Raw genomic sequence first — 21,209 nt, 5'->3', positions numbered from 1 at the left:
GATCAAAAGAACAGACCCTGCTTTGTACAAGTCGGAAATGTTGAGCCAGATTCTTTATGTGCTAGCTCACTGAAACAACAGCCCACAGGTAAGCATGTCACCCAGGATAAGCAGTCCTAAATATGTCAGTCCTAACTTACAGAGATTGTGGACAAACAAAGCTCTACATCAAACTGACATTGAAACTGTTTCTTACCTTAAATGAGCTGTGAACTAGAGTTTCATCTAAATCTATCACAACACATTTTTTATTTAAGTCCTGATTTAGAACAGGAGCCAGTAGGTATTTTTCGGAATTATTCTGAAATGAAAAAAGTATATGATGGTGAATTTTAATATATAATTTATACAACAAGCAGTCTTTCCAAATGTTCATTTTTTTTTTGTTCAGGATATTTGGTCCTGTGATGACATAATAAGTTTTACTGTCCATTTTTACCTCAATGAAGAACGACTAACATCTGCATTCCGGATTTTTTATTGGTCCTGTCACATTTTTACTGGTGATATCCGACGGTCCGACAAACCTTCGGATAGACTGAACAAGGAAATGGAAGTGATAATGTGATGATGTACATAGTACAAAGTCAGTGCCTTCCAATGTCTTATGGACATGAATAATTGAACTACATAACTTGGTATGGTTTAATAATACATGTAAAAAATGTACATGCACATATATATACGTTGAGGATTAGCATACTAAATTTCAAATCATTCCATAAAATACAAATCTCTAATAATATTGCCTTCATTTGCACAGGTCATCTAGAGGGGGGTGTATAACAAGAATATGCTGTATTTTTTGGTTTCTGCGTGTTATTTGTAGTTTCATTTGGATGATGTTAATTGGATTTACCAATCAAAAGGTTGCCCTTAATTTTACTTCAGTTTAATTATTTTTAGAATATTTGTCAGCATTCAAAATAGGTGGCCAAACAATGAGATTGTCCTTCTCTACCTCTCAATTGACCTCTCAATTGAAATTTTGACATCACCTCTTAAATGACTTTATTAAGTCTATGTAATATTTCTTGTATTTTTATTCTTCTTAAAATATTGTGTAAGGAGTTTGCATTTGAGTTTGATTGAACCACAAAACCACTAAAATGGAGTCCCCATGAACCCAATTACTTTCAAAGTACAATGTATGTTAGCTCAATAATTATAGCATTTCAACAACTTCAGCAATTAGCACTTGAGTGCTTGCTATACCTGACAAATTAATAATCTTTGGAACATTGCTATCACTAAGCAACTGAGGGTGAACCTATATACCTCCTCCATAGATAAAACAAACACATAATGTAGATGACAAGATCAAGAAATCTTCATTATAAATAATGTCAAATGAAAAGCAAGGATTTGCTTTAGTACCTCAATAAAATCTTCAACATTTCTTTCATCAGTCAGAAAAAAAATGTCATTAAATAATCAAAACTCTATATGATAGGATTTCAAAGTTTAAAGTTTTAATGAAACTTGAAACATGACTCTTCATGAGTCTGAGAATACTTTTTTCATCAAAAACTTCGTAAAGGAATCTAACAGCATGCATTTCATCTTCTATAGTTTAAAGAAAAGAAGTACACAATGTGCCATACAAATCAGGCACTGATTCAGGCTGGGAGCACACCCAGCACACCAGCTCCCTCCCCAATAAAAAAATGAGAAAATTCTATTTGCATGAGTCTGGATATTTCACTAATTCTAACCCCCCCTTCCCCTGCATATACAATACGATACACTGATAAATTGTTCTTGGAAGATGTGAAAGTAAAAGCAAGGAGACCATGATCATAATGAGGAACCGGATATTGATAATCTGCAGACGAAGGCTCAACAAAGATAACAGACACAACCCAACAAATAACACATATTAACTATAAGAATCAAATACAGAAATTTAAGAATAAATGAGAACCCTAAACTCAATTAAAAACAGGACCAGGTGCACAGGTAGGGAAGGAACCCTCTGCTTTTCTGAAAACACTCGTCATATGATGTTAAATTCAGGTAAAAAAGAACAGGAAACATTGTGAACAAATCGGTTCTCATGATGGAGATAGTCATGCCAAATTCAAATAAATGTTGACCATGATAATTTTTAATATAGTCTACAGGGGATGCAATTGGGGCCAACACTAACCACCATTAAATAGGAACACTTCTGACTACTATCAAGTACATGTTTATAACAAAAAACCAAAAAACTTCTAAAAAATTCAGAGTAACTCGTATAAAATAATTAATTTAATGATTAGCAGCTACTACAGGTAGCTTTTTTAGAATGAGAATGGATATGGTGAATATGTGATAGACAATAATCACATCAGGATGAAAAATGTTAGCTCAAGGCCAGCCATGGGTCTTCAATAAATGATAAGGAAATCCTAGTACCATAGGGCAGGCTGCAGCTGGTCCTAAACAAACATTATACACAGGCATACCGAAATAGGTGCCCCTATATACTCCGACAACATGAAAGTAATCTGAAAATTTAGAATGCATTTGTACTCCATATAAGCAATTTAGCAATTGTCTACTGCTGTATTGTTGTGATTTTCTTAGTAAAAAACATCTCCAACAGCATTTTATGTTTGAATATTTGGCTATCTTTCTGTTTTCCAAGGTAGAAATTCAGCTTTGTTTAAAATTACATAACAGACATGGGTGGTATATAACTTAAATTAGAGTTGAACAAGTACATGTGTCAGATCATTATTTACATACAAGCAAAATTAATATCCCCATACATGTACATAGAGCCACTAATGATACATTCGGCTATACTTAGTATCACTAATGATTTACATGCACATGATTTATGTCAACAAGTAGTTCATTCAAGGTCAACCATTAGAAGCTTGCAACACTACAGTGAAACATAACTAAACCCTGAATCTGAAAACTTGTCTATACAAAACACAGAATAATATAACCTGTCTAAACAAAACACTGAATAATCTGAACACCTGTCTAAACCAAACCCTGAATAATGTGAAAACCTGTCTAAACAAAACTCTGAATAAGATAACCTGTCTAAACCATACCCTGAAAAATCTGAAAACCTGTCTAACCTAAACCCTGATTAATCTGAAAACTTGTCTAAATTGAACCCTGAATATACAGAAAACCTGTCTAAACTGAGCTCTGAATAATCTGAGCACCTGTATAAGCAAAACCCTGGATATTCTGAAGACCTGTCTATACCAAACCCTGAATAATCTGAAAACCTGTCTAAACCAAACCCTAAATAATCTGAAAACCTGTCTACACCAACCCTAAATAATCTAAAAACCTGTCTAACCTAAACCCTTAATAATCGGAACATCTGTTTAAACTGAGCCCTGAATAATCTGAACATGTCTAAACTGAGCCCTGAATAATCTGAAGACCTGTCTAAACCAAATCCTGAATAATCTGAAAACCAGTCTACACGGAACCCTGGATAATTTTCAACTTTAGAAAACTGAACAAATTTTTAAAAGTGCAAAGGGGGTTCGCATTAAACTGTTTTCACTGTACCATTTACATAGTAGATACACTTGCCCATGGTGGACAAGACTTTGAATAAACAGGTCAACATTAGGCATTATTATATTTACATTACAATGCAGTACTACACTTATAAAATCAAGTTATACCCAGAATACCCAATTAATAGACTAAGTAAATTTTACCTAAAGAAGATTTTTCAATTTATCAATTCCTGCGTTGTCTGAATATAGCTGAAATATTGCTGCTCGGACGTTAAACCCCAACAAACAAACAAACAAATCCTGCCATGGATAGTGGAAATAATCATCAACCAAGGTTATAGTATAAGCTTACAATTTATTTACAATGTATAGATATGTGAAAAAAAATCTGGGTCGAGTGCTTTAGATGTTTTACCCATTAATAAAAATATATAGTTTTTATCTGCCGAACTTATTGTTTGTAATTGTTCCATAAACAAAACTACAAAACCTGTTAAAAATAAATACAGTTTAATTTTAGGAGACCTGTCTAAACTGAACACTGAATAAAATTAATTCTTATCTAAAGAACTTTGAGTAAAATGGACAACTCTCTAAACTGAACAATGAGTAATGAGGAGACATGTTTAAACTGAACAATGAGTAAAGCGGGGACCTGTCTAAACTGAACAGTGAGTAAAGAGACATGTTTAAACTGAACAATGAGTCAGGAGGAGACCTGTCTTAACTGAACAGTGAGTAAAGAGACATGTTTAAACTGGACAATGAGTAAAGAGGAGACCTGTTTACACTGGGCAATAAGTAAAGAGGAGACCGGTTTAAACTGAACAATGAGTAAAGAGAACACCTGTTTAAACTAAACAATGAGTAAAGAGACGACCTATTTACACTGGACAATGAGTAAAGAAGAGACCTGTCTAAACTGGACAATGAGTAAAAGGAGACCTGTCTAAACTGAACAATGAGTAAAGAGGAGACCTGTCTGAATAGAAAACTGGATGAAGTGGACAGAGTAAAGATAATTTAAATGGACATCTGTCTGAGGTTGTGAACTAACCGTATTTTGTAACTTTCTAACTTCTTTCATGCCATTTGTTTATTTTTAACACAATGAAATTGAGATTCATAACTATAAATCCAAGATTGACCATTTTGTACAATAAACAAGAGAGGAACAGTTGTCTACATGAATAAAGTAACATATATAAGCTGTGCTGTGCTGTAATTATCCTAAAACACTGTCTCTAGCTAGTTATGGAACCTCCAAACCTGCCATCAACATCATGAAAGGTGTAATGTGAACATTAAACTTACGCGAGGATTCCCATTCTCTTCAACAATGGGTGCCTGGCAGTTTGTGGTTGGGTTATTATTGTTGTTATTGTTCCCAAAACAACATAGTATAGAACTGAATATATTGCGGTTTCTAGGTTTCTTTAGTTGGCTATTAGAATTTGTTGTTGTTGTTGTCGTCGTCGTACCTGGAATTAGAAAAAAAATTAAGTCGTAAGTACAATTTATTTGTTAATAAAATAATACATTTTATCATGAAACCAATAACAAAATGAAGTAGCATCTGTCCATAATAGGTATACCCCATCTTGTTCAATATTGAAAAACGTCCCACGAAACAGGAAGTTGATATTAATAGCAATTACTTAAACATATGTCCAATCCATATAAAGCCACATACCAAACTCAAAATTAATGTATCCATAGGGAGTCAAGCTAACATTCAAACGAATTTAAATGGAAGGAAGGAATGACAGATGGACTGAATGAAGAAGACAAAGTGATTCAAATACACCAAACAGTCCTTCAGAAGGGGTATTAAAAAGTACTATAGCTCCATAATAATATACATTAGATAATACAATGAACTTGCCATATGTAGGAAAAAGACTCCCAAAAATGATTTTAAGTATTCCATTCCAGCATCCAACATCCTTTCGTACCTTTTTCATAGTTTTATAAACAATTTACACCGTTTTCCCCATTTAAAGAATTGACTATAGATTTATTATTAGTCATTTTTCTCCCTTTGACATTTTCAAGCTTTCGTTATATTTTGTCAACATCTGGCTCTAATAGTTATACATGTACACTGATAATTCAGTCAAGAAAGAAGTCAATACCAACACAGTCACAACAAACATTTAAATACATGTACAATGGACAATGTAAGTTTTTACAGTATAATCAAGTACTAGTGTTTGGCTGCTAGTATTTTCTAAGCTGTAAGTTTACTGTTGCTGGTATGTAATTGTATGGATTTCAAGGATTTTTTTTTTATTAAGAAAAAACAGTGTGGGAGTTTTATTGATAATGTTACATATACTTTTTAGGTTTAGATATTAGGTCCTCTGAAGTTATACATGTATTACAAAAAAGGAGATTTGTAGATGTTACCGTCTTGTTTATAACAATTAACTTACCATAAAACCTTCCGAATAACAAATGAGGGGACAAAGTGAAAAAATGTATTCTCATTGAAACCATGAATACATAGGAATTCAAGAGCATATTTACCCATCCTTTATTCTATGTCCAATCTAATACTGGTCATATGATATATGATTTATACATCCTTTTTTATTTACGAGAAAAAATGTACACTGTATGAACCACAAGGGCTTACTCCAACTAGGGGCTGCATATTTGATAGTGGGAGCAAGCACCTGTGTATGAAACTTGAAGAAAACACTGAGTAATGAGGGTTATATTAAATGTGTACGACGAAATTAAGTTTATTGAAAAATAACACCAATAATTTCAACCAATTGAAACACATCAAACCAAGTTCAATGAATACAATATATTCCTAAATCTAAAATTTGTGTTAATTTCAAATAAACGAAACAAAAATTATTATTATTCCTTACAATTTAATTGAAGTATTTTTGTGCTTTAAATTGCCTTCTAAAATTAAAATAATCCATTTGCTGCCATAGAAACATTGAAATTTTGTTTATTGAAAATAACACCAATAATTTCAGCCAATTGAAACACATCTAACAAATCAAGTTAAATAAATACAATATATTCCTAAATTTAAAATTTCTCTTCCAATTCATTGTCTAAGGGTACGAGTCTTCTGGAAAGGACCAAAGAACAATTGCATCAGGAAAACGTCTCAGAATGTGACGACACTATTCGCTACACTGCTCGATCAGATCATATTGATACTGGGAAGATAATGTATGCATATAGAAAGGTCTGAAAAATTCCCAACGATGTTAGAACTGTCAAATTTGCAAAGCAAATTTTTTGTTGTTCCCTCCACGGGACTCGAACTGTGACATCTATGGCAACACCGCCTGCACAAAGTCCAGTGCCCCAGACCACTAGACCCTAGACTGGACTATGTGAAAATTGTAGCATGAACAAAATTTCAAAGGTTACATGATGTAAAATGAAACAGCAATCATACATTTACATCTCCCATATTATTTAGAACTGATTCCTAATATGAAGAAACAGAATGTTAATCATTACTAATGATTTCTGAGGTATAAACTGTCAATATGTAAACAGTATCCAACTTCAGACACATTTACTCATTTTGTTCCTTTTCATCTATTCCCCAAATGTTTAAACCTGCCCAAAAGTTAATTTGCATTTACATTAAAAAACTATCCTGAAGGATCAAAAACCGAAAAAGGGGAGTTTCTGTGTAGCTTGCTAATTTTTGCCTAATTTTCCCACAAAATTAACAAGAAGATACAACCAATGGAACCATTCCCCCATGATCCAACACTGCTGGATCATGCATGACCCAAGATCAATCTGAAAAAGGGTTCATAATAAATTACACAACTGAGTAAACTAGATATGAACTAACCAATCATAGGAAATGTTTGCTGAGATCAAAATTAGCAATCACCCTGAAGCCCATGGCTAGTAGATTTTGAGCTAGGCTACTGAACTTTTAGGTAAAATTTAGTTGAACACAGAGAAAATATTAAACAAAAATATGGTCTGGGCCAATGGCTTGTATTTCCGAATTTTTACCCCTGGTTTTAGTATACAATACATGTAAGTAGTATCAATGTTATTTTTAGCAGGAATTTACCTATAAACATATGCTGTTTTACCTAGTAAAATTGTCACCTATAATAATATATTGTTTCTCATTTCATTTTGTATTACATATACATGTACTACTTTTTATGTTTTCCTCCATATTTTAAAATCTTTAAAGAATCCTGTAAATACCCTTCTTATTCAATGAAGCATTGACGTTTTGTCCTACTTCATTATACATGTATACACAAATAATCTTCTGGTTCTCCACAAGCCATATTAAGAGTGCTATGCTTAGCAGTGCTTAAATTTAAGGCCCTGAGCTATTCAAAATTATTTTTTTAATTTTAAATTCAAAGATATACTTTTGTAATTTGAACCAATGAAATTTAATAAAATAACATGTTTTGGGGTACATTATACTTATAATCTGTAAAGTCCTTAAAAACAATTCAGAAATCCAATCTACAATAAATGTCATCTCTTGCCTAGCACTTACAAGGACTAATTTAAAATACACTGCACCATAAATATTCAGTATGACAAAAAGAATTTAAACTTCTGGTATATAATTAAAGAAACATGATATAAGCTCATTAAAGTCAGGGATATCAATCTACTTTCATTCATCTACTAGGTCAAATACTTTACTCCAGAAGGCTGAAGTAAGATCAGTCCTTAGAATGAGCCACTAGACCGAAAACCAAACATGGCAAATTACATTTAGCTGTTGGGCTGATAAAAATGATTTATACTGCATGCATAACATTTTGGTTAAATAAAATTAATCAACAAAAAAATATTAAAATGCAAGCAAGAAATTTTGGGTACAGACCAGCAAAATAGTTAAGACCACTGTCTTAAATGTCGGATAAAACTTAATTTTCATTGCAAGTACTGAAACATACTACAAAGTGTACACAAGACATGGTTGCCTCCCATTGTAGAGTTTAACATGCCATCTCAGTTACATCCAATCATGCTGAAACTGCATAACAATTTTTTTTCAAATTTAAATGAAGAAGTAGAAGAACTAGTAACAAGTCTGATACCTGATACATGTACCTAAAGGTATTCAACATTAATAAGCCTTTTCTTTGAAAACAGAATCCAATTGATCCATAGAAATGGGATATCTGAAATGCCCCTTCTTTAAGACAGTCTAAGAAAGTGGTCCCATCAAGCAATTTCTGTAAAATCATCGAAGCCCAAGCTTTTATGGTAATCAACACTCCATTGAAGTTTGAAAAATCTCTTGGTGACGCTAACAAGGCATGAACCATAATCTATGATCTTCATCTGTCATTTTTATTGAATTTTACGCACCAGGAAGTACATGTAACTCTTTAGAACAACTGTAATGACAAGGAAATGGGCCAGTCAAAAACAGTACATTGTATACTTAGGCAATTTTGTTGTGTTGGGAATGAAAAATTGAACTTATACCAACACTACTCCTATCATCCACTTCCCCAAATACATGTAGCAGGAGTTCATATTAGCTCTGGTCCAAGATCTAAGACCTTAAATTTCAGACCTAGAACCTTTAAAATTTCATTTTCCCAGGACAGGACCATCAAATTCATTGACACATTATTGAAAACTTCTGAGCTACTCAAGTAGACCATTGATTTGAAACATGAAAAAGTCTAGGACCTCCACTCTTGAAAGTAAAATTGGACCCTGTTACATAAAGGTGCAAATTTGAACACCCAAACATATATTTAAATTTTACTTTCCCCATTTCAAAACTATGAAGCAAACTGAATGTGTTGGTGGTGTTAGGGGCTTGTTCTCAAGACTATTTTGAAACTGCAAATGCAAAATCATACATTTGAATTGAGCATACTTGTTTAGATGCATAGGAAAATATATCATTTTAATCTCAATTTTTACTTGCAAAAAAAAACTCTTCCCAACAGAAAGTAACACTAAAATATGACATTCTTTTTTTTGTGGCCTGAAAATTCACCATATAAATATGAAATACATTATTGGATAAACATATATTGAAAGGGTAATGGCCATACAACTACGACAATGGAATATATACAATCAATTTTCTCCACTAAATAGATGGTAAATAAGAGAAGACACTTGGACTAAATATCCACTGGGACTTCATGTTTATAACGATGACTAAGAATTATTTAGTGATTCCATATAAAGAAGTATTAACATTGAAATTTTCCTCCTGAGAGCTACCATACTTATTACTAGGTTACAAAGTGTTTAATTGTATAATGTGTTTTGGTCAGACAGCAAACTTTTTTTAATTTACACTTTGGTTAAAATTCTCATGGTAAAATAAGTCTTTCTGCATTTTTCTCCTGAGGATGTAATAGGTCAATAAAACTGAATAATGGCTACTGATCAGATTTTAAAGAAATAATGTTTTCATAATTTACAACCTGTTAAAATTCTCATGGTAAAATCTGTCCTTCTTGGCCATACATAAACATTTTAAAGTTTTTCACATGAAATATAAAGATTTCATAGCTTATACATTTACAAAAGGAAAGCACTTAAGCAGGTCAAAACTTTATGGAAAAGCAAATTTGAAAATTGTATACAGTGTATCTCATTTTTTTACCTAAATAAGAAGATAGACCTAGAGTAAGGGACAAAACTCTTACAAAGCATTGGAACGTTTGTATTTAGTTAGTATTTGACATCAATCTCATGTAAGCATCAAAATAACTCATTTTGTTTGAAATAAAAGCTTGATAGGCTGAAGTGAAATTCAATATGATACAAAACATATTACCCATTTCAAGAGTAATGTCCTCACGCTAGGTTTACCTCCTTAAATGAAGTGGAACAGGAGGTTTGCAGAAATTTTTGGTGCAGTTGCCTGCACTCTGGCACTCCTTTCTGGGTTATTACATACATGTACATGTATACATATGCATGTAACTCTTCTTAGATACTGAACTCAACCGATGTTGAAAACTTCATTTAAGAAAAGATCTCACAGTGCCATTAATATCAATTTTCCTATGGATAGACAGACTTATAGCTGGGCCAGACAAACATAACTTTGCCCCACTGACGAGCCCATCCATATTCTTACATAAGGTGTCATTCTTTTCTTTATCTGGTATTCCCAAAGTGCAAATATTGATCTAACTAGTCTTTGCCCCTAACAGGACTTACCCTGTATATTTGAGGACCAATGAGGTCAGATGGTTCATGTTGGACACAATTTTTATGGGGGATAAAATAAGCACTTTTGAAACACAATTTTGCTGCCATTTCTAAAAACCCAACTTTAAACCGCAACCAGAACTATTTTATTGCACAACACAATGGCTTTTAATATAAATTCCTGATAATATACAGTTGCACATTACAATTTGGTAATTTAACATCCCAATAAGTTTCATAACTTGCAAGTTGCAGAGAAAACAGTTCAGACAGACAGACGGATGGACAGACTGACAGATGGGATGAAACCAATATACCCCCAAACTTTGTTTGTGGAGGGTATAATGATTAAAAGATGGACCAATAGGCCAGACAAATATAATTTTCCAAAACTGACCAGCTCATCCAAGTTCTAAAAAAATGTTACATTCTTTTCTTTGTCTGGTATACAAAATGTACTAAGTCACTAAAATACATGTATGCAAGTCATTAACCTCTTAATCACTACATGTACTTCATACCAAGAGGACTTCAAAGAATTTTCTTCCTTGTCAGTACATGAACAAACAAAAGATACAGGACAAGGCAACAATTAATTGGCAATGAACATTGCATTGCGCAATTACTTTCTCACGTCTATGTTTGTAAACAAATACGCTTCATCTCAATCAGTCATAATTATTACACAACAGAAAGCCTGATTATTACAGCTTAATAAACCTTGGCACATTACCACAATCCTAAATGTTAACAAGCTTGCAGCTTGATAGGCTCTGGATTAACTCAGAAAACATAGACCATTATAGTCAGTACTGACTGCTTAATTTTACCGATAAAAATGGAATTACTGGAAGATTGTGTAGTCAGTGAAAACTTGGAGCATCTGTCCGTGTGGGAAAATTAGCATAATACAAATATACATTGTCACAGATTGTACTTGTATTTTAATGATTGACACATGTTGTAGATGTACATTGTAGCAAACATTCAAAGTACACTGTACACACTGACACTGTTAAAAAATTGAACATTATGACATAATGACCAGACCACATGCCACTTAATTGTAAATTGAATTGACCCGTGCAGGTCCAGGTGTCAAAAGAATAGGCCTGCAGCAACGCTAAGCTTGTCATAAAAGGCAACTAAATAGTGCTCAGAACCCTAGCCAGGGGCTAGGGCGCTCTGCCCACAGAGCAACTGGGTTGTGTGCCCCAGGTGGTGAAATGGGGTATCCCTGGCGTGTTACATGCTAGGGTTGTCAGGCTACATGTATAAGAAGGAAAAATTGACCGTAAACCATAGTGGTGCACCGTGCTGGGAAAGATGCCACATTCCTCGCACATTAAAAAACCCTACTGTGGTATTCTCCCGGAGTAGGAACCATATGGCTCCACCACAGGAGGCTAAATTGCCCAGCCCTACCCACCTCTCCCTATTTCCAGTGGCAATCAAAATTTCTCAACCCCATTATCCTTGTGTCCCACCCCATTTTTCATTTCATCATCATTTCATGTTCATTTATCATCCACTTCAAGTTCATCACCTGAATATAGCTGAAATATTGCTGCTCGGGCGTTAAACCCAAACAAACAAATGAACATGTAAATTGAATTTAAATTTGGAGGTAGAGTTATGAGGAATTTGTCTTGTAAATACCTAGTAAATAAATTTCAGGTTATGCTATCTTGGAATATGTCCCCTAAATTCTGATTTAGAAGACCACTTTATGATTGGTCTTGGAGGTGGAGCTTATTACAATTTGACGAAACCTCTTACTAGAATTTGTAAGATTTTGTATGAGTGAAGCTACAATGAAATAGATAGACATGGCATAAGTAAAAATATAACTTCATGTGCAAACATGTATTACATTATACTGAAAGGAGTCAACCAGTTGCCATTAGCAACTGTTGAAACAGTAATATGTTCAATCTCCACCCCACCCCTAGAATTGGGTAAAAAAATACTTTATTGAAATCTTGATTTTTCACAAATTATACCCCCAAAAATTGTCTTGCCTTGATTCATTTGACCTTTAATTCCATTTATGCCCACCCCAACCTGAAATCCACAATCTGCCTCTACTTTTCAATACTTTAGACAATAGAGTGCCATACATTGCACATTGCCATTCATTACACTGAACAAAGTTCATCCCCTAAAGTGACTTTATTTGTCGAGTAACTTCTTGTTAATAACATTTCCAAAGTTTACAAACAAAAACATAATATCTAAAGCAGATTCGGTAACCAAAAGGTGAATGAACTTAAACATGATAAGGTAAATATGTCGTAACACTTATAGATATGTGTACCGGTACATGTATGAGTAAATAAATACCTGAGATATCATTTAATATCTCGGATCTCCATCCAAAATCTTTATCAAAGATTATTCACAGTATTATATACATCCAGTTAATAGTTCATGTTAATTGTTTGAACAGTAATCTATCTCTTTAAAATTTACTGAGATGGCCAATGAGGGACATACTTTTGACCTTTTTTCTTAAATAAGTTTTTTTGGAAAATAGCACTGGAACATGTATTTGCATATTAACCTACAAAAACATTAATAAAGTTACTCAAAAAAGGTTATATTGCCAATCAAAAACAATGAACAGGTACATGTACATTATTCAAAATTTAAAAAAATTAAAAATTGAGGGAAAAATAACCAGGACATACAGCAGGGGTTTCATTAATTTTTTGCAATCCAGGTACCTTTTCTTTTGTAGAAGGTACTTTACATCATTTTCTTCTGTTAATCTGTATGAAATTTTAAACTTCTGCAGGTACAGCTTTCAGTAACTTAAAAGTACCTGCTATCGCCTCTTACTGGAAGGCCTGTACAGGAATGTAGTAGGAAACAAAATTAACCTAACATACATATAAAGCTCCAGGAAATAAAAAATAGATTGAAACAAAAAAAAACCAAAATAATAAGACTGTTTCCCACTACCCTACCTGTCCTAAATATTGAATGGCCATTTTGGGTTCATACACTGTTCATAAATCTGTCTAGATTGTTTCTCTTTTAACTCAATGTAAAATGTTTTTGAAATCAAAATTATATCCCTTCCTACTTCACTATTTTTTTTCTAGCTGGTAGCAGAAACAAAACTTTTTTTCAGGTCTAAGCTTAGCGACCAGGAAAAAGCACCCAAAACATTGCTTTCTGTACTTTAGTATTTTACTTCAATCAATATTGGCTTGAAAATAAATACAAAAACTGTTGAAGTAGAGACAGAAAATAAAATATAGATGTGATACTATGTGGACACATTCAGAACTGATGTTATTCCGTCACAGTCAATTTGACATAACACTGTCATACAATATAGCAGATATTTTTTTAGTATCACAACAATAGAAAATATCAGGCAGCAACAGCAAAGACCAATAAAAAAGATAATTAAAATTAAAACATAGGACCATGACATAAACCAAATACTGAAAATATATTCTTTGACAAAAAAATCATCAATGTGTCAACTTGGGGATAATTTCAGGTCAATGAATCATACTGCAATTCATTCCAAAGAAAAGAACTTTTTGGAGTAGAGGTAACTACATGTAAATGTTTCTTTACAGTAACAGCATGAATATGTGTTATTTAATGTTGTCACATGATTAACACTGTTTATATCAAGACCCATGACTAAACTAGGAAAGAATCTGTTGTGTGCATTCTCCTTTTCAGTGTGACAACTTTAATTTGATCTGTTATACAGAGGAAATCATATTAACTTTAGGCCATTCAAAAAAAAAAAACAAATCAATGAGCTTAGGTGAAAAAATCCTTATTTTTCAAATGTAAATATCTTCAATTCTAATACAACATGTTTTAAAGGTCTTTAGACAAACATAAAAATATGACCAACGTCATTTAGATAAGACAGTGATGTCAACAAGATCCTAGATAAGATTTATGCAATTTTAACAACATACAAATGTATATCATGACAGAATTTTGCTCCATAACAGTTGCAACAGGGGAAAACTTGAATGGTCGCTCACTCACCAATGGCAACCAGAAATGTGCCTGGGTCACCATTTTTTCTATTTTAGTAGCCCAGCTGGCGAATTGCAAAAAAAATATTATAAACAAAAGTTGCAGTCGGAGTTTTAACTGGTTACCGTTTGATCAGAAACGTAGCACCCCTAGTTAAATTTAATCAGTAACCAGTTCGAAAAATATGGAAACCGTTCATAACCGATGTGGGTTTCTTATTTAGAATTGCTTATTAATTTCCGCAACCGGTATTTCGTAAAACAATTATTTTTACATACCAAAATTTTGTCAGAAAAAGTCTGGGCAACCAACTTTTTTTCTGGGCTAATTGATTTTATAGGTTAGTAGCCCAGGTGGCTACTGGCCTCAAAAAGTTAATCTTGACCCCTGCACAATAAGTGCAACCTATAACAGTGGTGTTTCCAGCAGAGGGCTGACACCCTCCTTTTTATTGGAAAAATTTTCATGCGTTAAATTGATAAAAAATGGTAAATATTGTTCTAGCACCCCTTTTTCTGAGGAACCCAAGCTGCCTCCCCCCTCTTTTTCAGTGTATCAATCTGCCCCTACTGTAGGTGGTGTCTTTTAAAAAATATGAAGAAACTATACCAATTATAATAAAAAAACATGTTAATCAAGAAAAATCCCATTTAATCATTGTTTAACCTTTGGCTGGACACTTACGTCAATATTTAACCCATCACTACAAAACAGGCTAAAATCATGTGACATAAATGGCCAGCCATGGTAAAACAATGAAAAAAATGGAATTTCCACAATTTATTTCTTAAATATATAAATGAATATTAAAAAAGCCCAGGGTTACCTCTTTACATGTTTGCCCCTTAGAAGGTAAATAGCTGCAACAGGTTTTGAAATATATTTCAGAACTACATTAGTTAACTACGGGCATTATCAAAGAGTTACATTGCAATGTAAGACATAATGCTATCCGGATGAAATCTTGTCCTGTGGAAATTATTTCACATTATTTTTTTAGAGGATATTATTTCCCAATAAAAAATGTACACACCTATTAATTTGTTTCCATTACTTGAATAATGATATTTACTATAATTTATTATTAAAAAAGCTAGACGTATTCTTAATTGTACACAGGATATAATTTCATAGTACAGTATTAAATAATATCCTGAAAATAGTTCTCATAGAGTGAAGAGAATTCATAAAAGTCCACTGGATATTATTTCATTCTACAGTATAACAATCCTAAATATAGTTTACGTAGAGTGAAAATTCATTCTTTGATAAGATTAATAATATTTATCAATTAAATAATATCCTGGATGAAAAACTATGTGTAATACATCCCATGGAATAACATCCAAGATATATACTTATTAATATGTGAAAACATCATGTATGAAATTATCTTAAACTATCCAAATCATGAACACCTAACACTTTGAACTCTTTTTACCCAACAAAAGTCAAGCCCCACATTTTCAGTGCCCTTAAAGAAAACACTTTCAGATACTTCCATGTTTATTCATCATAAGGTTGAGTATGGAACCAATCTAATAACCATGGAAAACATGTGACTATTATAAAATATCCCTGGATTAAATCTGAAGTTCATTTTTTCCAGAGGAAGGTATTTCACACAGGATACTAATGGATGTTATAGCAACAACTCCTAGATCTTTGCTCTGAATCTGATGTTCAGAAAAAAGATACCTTATACTATAGTGCATCATACTTTTCGTTTGCATTTTTCAAGTTACTTCCCCATTATTTTAAAACTAACAACCGTTAAATTATTAAGTTAAAAAAATTGATTTGACATAAGAATTTGGATATTACTGAAATTGCGTGTCAATATTGTTTGTAGTCAGTGCAATAAACTGGGCAAACAAGATTCTGAACCCACCGGAAGTTGTAAACAAATACCACTGGTTGAAAGATTTAACTCCTAAAAAGGTTGAAAATCTTCTCATTTGGATGCGAAACATTGCAGAAATCAATTCACAAACTCAATACAATACTGGCTTGGCTTGTATTCGATTGTAGACAATGTAATGGCAAAATAAAGTTTTCAATTTTTGTTGGCAGACCAATGTTTATTCGTCCTTGAACTTCCAAAATATGAATTTAAGTCACGTGCTGCATGTTAGCATGTAAATACTCATGAAAGAAATTAGAATGCACCAAATTTATAAAATATTTGTTAACAGTGTGCTTTCAGTCAGATGTTCTACTAGTTTGAAAGTTGGACTACGTTGTATCGCGGATGAACAGGTACTCGAAATTACTACTCGCCATGTTTAGGACACCTCAACGTAAACACTCACCTTTTTCCGATGGAGGAAACGTGTTAAGAAGTTCCTCATCTCTTCCGACTTGAGTTATTATGGACGATGTGTCCATTTAGGAGCTCGGGGGATTTCTTAAGCGACGTCGTGTTTACTGTTTACGTGATAAACTTTGCAAATAAAGTTGTAATTTGTCCACCATGTAAGATCACAGGCATCATGGCTTCTTTTCTGCATACTATGAATATGTATGAGATAGATATAAAAGTAGGTCGACTGTAAACAATGTTGTGTATTGGCAAAATCAGAACACGTCCCACATGTAGGTCAGCAATCTGTTGCATTTTCTTGTGTTTTATTTACGTTAAATTAAAGGGAGATTTTTACGGAGGCTATCTTGTATATTGTTTAAACTGTTCATGATTCTTGACGCGTAGGAGTCCAGGTAATGCTCTCGACGGAGTCATTATATTTTGTTTCAACTTGTGTTTCAGTTTGAAAGGGGTGAAGTCTTGAAGTTCATTATTGTTAAAATATTCAAGAATTTTCATAGAACACTATAAAAATCCATGAGGTATTAAATTATCGCGATCTTAGATAACAGAATCAAAATGTGGTCGTATGATTTGCACTTCAAAATAATTGGAGGACCATTTCATTATGAATGGGAACATTTTAGAAAATAAACATTTTGTTCATAGAGATGCACGAGAAAAAATGTCTTGATCCTCGGAAAAAATCTTAAAATATAACTGTTTACATGCTAAAAATAAATATTATAATCCGAGATAAACTTGACCTCACCTTATTTTTTATAATATATATTTTTTCCCTTTTAAAACAATGAAAAGACTGAGAAAACAACTTAGTTTATTACCCAGGAAGAATCAAACAGTTCTTTCCGCGTGTAAATATAGATCCAATCCTCGAGCTAAAATACCATTAACATTTCATACTGGAAATTATTTAATATTGTCGTTGTCAAATCTTCCTGATAACATGGACTGAGGAATATTACATACATCATAGCCTAGCTGACCGAGTGGTCTAGGGCGCTGGACAATGCAGGCGGTGTTGCCATAGATGTCACAGCGGTATGAGTTCGAATCTCGCGGAGGAAACGAACAAATATTTGCTTCGCAAATTTGACAGTTTTAACATCGTTGGGAATATTTCAGACCCTCCTATAAGCTTACATTATCTTCCCTGTATCAATTTGATCCGATGGAGCAGTGTAGCGAATAGAGTGGTCACATTCTGAGACGTTATGAAGATGATCAAGTAGGGATCAAGCAGCATTTTTTTTCTTCGATAGAGCTAATTATTTGTGTTGCCTAGTGGGGGCATATTGAATAGAAGTGATGCTCGCTCTCAATATTACTTTATATATGTTGAACGTTTTAGGACAGAGTACATACTATTGTTTACAATGAGTAAAATCCGATAAATTGTTTTGACGATTTCTCTGAAAATATGCAGGTATACAATGTAACTATTCTTTAGGGATGAAAAACAAATCGATTGAAACATTTTTTGTTTCAAACTCCTCCCTTGGACAGGTTATACAAATTCAGATATCCCCAATTTTCAGTCTCCCATTATCGACTACAAGGTACAACATTCTACAAAAACAAGAAATAGTGTTATTTGAAAACAAAAACTTGCGATCAACTCTCGTTATGCCTAAATTGACAGCAAAGTATAAAATTGTTTTTAACTGACTTTCTGCAAGCATGCCTATAAAGCTATCAATTCTCTTTTACTTTTCTAAAATGAAAAATATGTTGTTTTAAATCTTTTTTCATAGTCGCTTACGTGGAGTCTATAACCAAGCAGTTCGGTACTGGGTGATATTTTTCATAAAAGACTGAGCACGAGTGCACGCTTGCACTAGTCCTTCTATCTCCGCAATAGTTGTAGACGATACTTGTCGGGGGATTTCCGTTAATATTTTCTGGACCACAAATCGCTGTGACATATTTTATTTCTATGTAAACACAAAATTCGAAATCATATATCAAGACAAATGAAGCGGAGGCAGAAAAAAAAACAACTAGCAATCAGTATACTGACACAACAAATCATGAACAAACTAGATGCACTTTTCCCTTTGGCACTTGCAAACATTCTATGATTTTCAAGAAGAAACATCGGATTTCCCTGAAATACCAGATTAACATGATTTTAAAAAAATCATCTATGGTAGAGAAAAAAAAACCATGAATAATGAAAAATCGATTGATATATTTCCGGCATTCCAAAGGAAACAGACTGCGTTTCTACATCCACATTAATCTGACTTTTGTAGCAAACATTCAAGAGAAATAACGACATTTTGAATTTGTAAAGCCAATCGGAGGTTTGTGATTTCAATCAAGATATGACCAAATTAAAACAGAAAAACGGATGTTGTCCTGTTAATATGGGACACATTCATCGTATGGTATGGTTGTTTTTTATCTGCAACTTGTTATAGCCATGCTTTGACAATCTCAAAAGTGTTACGATAAGCAGATCTAACCATTTTCCCTGTTCAGAAGTCTGTAGTCTGTCCCACATTTTCTATTCGTAAACGAAAATCATTTTTAATAAAAAATTTTCAAGGTTTTGATAAGGGATAAGTTTCATATATTTCATTGGCACACACGAAAATACATGATGTAGTTATAGACAGAGAGGTTACATTGTATGAAATAGAACTATATATGGTTATAAGAAGAAGTAGAAATGTCGAAGGTTCAAACAATTCACCTCCTTAACATCCTTGTCATAATGCTGAAGTTTTTTATCGACTACATATCATTCCAGTGTGGTGGACGTGTTTTTCAACATGCGTTCGGCATTCCAATGGGAACAATTTGTGCTTCGGCCACTACTCGCTTACATATTCCTTTACTATTATGTTGCTGCATGACTTAATACCTTATCTTATTCAAATGAAGGAACACCATTTGTCCTGGTCATTTGATCTTAGTTTTTGCTTTATAGATGACGTTTTGTCTTTAAATAATCGCCGGAATCTTATACATCGCATCTACTCTGCAGAACTTCAGGTAAAGGATACTATGTACAGACACTGTGACGTCAGCCCACCATAGTTATTGTGGTACTTGCTATTTTAAAAGTATCTGTCTTTATAAAAAATAGACATGTGGTGATTCATGCATGTCAAAAATCCACCGAATTCAGTTTCATGTCTTGTTCTGCCCGAGGTCAGTATTTTTGATACCCCTGCATTCAAAGATTATGATGAGAGGAAAGGGTAAAAATGGGTCTATGATGCTAATATACCACTTCTAATAGATTACTGTTGTATTGTATGGGGTGAATTTGAATTTTACTGTATTTGTTTACAGAGATATTTCCCAACTCCAAGCTGTTCAAAAACCATGAACAGCAGGGTTAACTTTACTTATGGTTGATAGATCTAGAACTTTGATGATGGAATATCGAGTATAGAATATTATCGAACTTCAACAGTTTTCAACTGAGACTGATAGGAAACTTGACTTATTAATTGTGAAATTGTGAATAAATTCCCTGGAAAGTAGATGCAGGATTTACTTTTAAATAGAAATTAAAACTACATAAAAGAGCAGCTAGATTAATACTAGATGCTGATCATGTGTCATCCTTTGTCCCATTATTCAGACAACTTGGTACTATGAATGTTTACCATAGGATTAAATATCATAAATATTTGCAAATGTATAAAAAAGTTAAAGATCAAGCTCCAAAATACCTCTTAGTTTATAGTTCTACTATGCTTATACAAATCAAACTTAATGTGAAATAAAACAAAAAGTTCGTAGTCCCAAAACCCAAAATTGAACTTTAACAGAAAATCTCTTGAATATTCTGGTTGAATTTTATGGATTGAATTACCCAATACATTACATAATATTTCGAAGACAAATTGCTTTAAACATAAAATCAAGCAGTATTTGAGTGACAAGTGATTTATGTATTAACAAATACAGCTGTGTTTATGTATTTTGTAACAATATTTGTATTAGTTACTTTTGTTTTGTTTTTTTTTGTTTTTTTCTTCTACTATTTTGTCATGTTTGTAAACAGTTTGAAAACGCAAGTCACCTGATCCAATTTTTTTTCCAGATTGGCCAAATACTGGTAACTAAGTGGCATTAAATTTGTGTATATAATTTCTGTCTCCATTTGTATTGCTTGATGGCCTCAGGGAAGATTAGTTCTTGTAAACTAATTGAGCTACCCTCTCAAAATAAAGTATATTATTATTATTATTATT

The 21,209-nt window shown here is 33.0% G+C and overlaps 1 protein-coding gene across 3 annotated transcripts in view; it reads right to left on the bottom strand.

The window, feature by feature from the left end:
• Window positions 1-17,248, bottom strand: part of LOC148599423 (carboxy-terminal domain RNA polymerase II polypeptide A small phosphatase 1-like) — a 37,073-nt gene extending 19,825 nt beyond the window's left edge. Inside the window, exons 1-3 of one of the 3 annotated variants that reach the window (XM_088558314.1) lie at window positions 16,982-17,248; window positions 4,797-4,963; window positions 197-301 (exon numbers count right to left, since the gene is read on the bottom strand). In XM_088558314.1, the coding sequence (XP_088414440.1) occupies window positions 197-301; window positions 4,797-4,963; window positions 16,982-17,057 (348 nt within the window). In that variant the 5' untranslated portion in view covers window positions 17,058-17,248. Of the gene's footprint in view, window positions 1-196; window positions 302-4,796; window positions 4,964-5,367; window positions 5,525-16,560; window positions 16,740-16,981 lie in introns of those variants that run through there. The other 2 variants (XM_088558312.1, XM_088558313.1) reach the window with 2 other exon arrangements.
• Window positions 17,249-21,209: the final 3,961 nt, after the last annotated feature.

Source organism: Perna viridis, chromosome 13, assembly GCF_037379345.1.
Source record: "Perna viridis isolate PV_CMFRI_1.1 ecotype Kerala chromosome 13, ASM3737934v1, whole genome shotgun sequence".
Lineage (NCBI taxonomy): Eukaryota > Metazoa > Mollusca > Bivalvia > Mytilida > Mytilidae > Perna > Perna viridis.
This window is presented reverse-complemented; position numbering and strand designations above follow the sequence as displayed.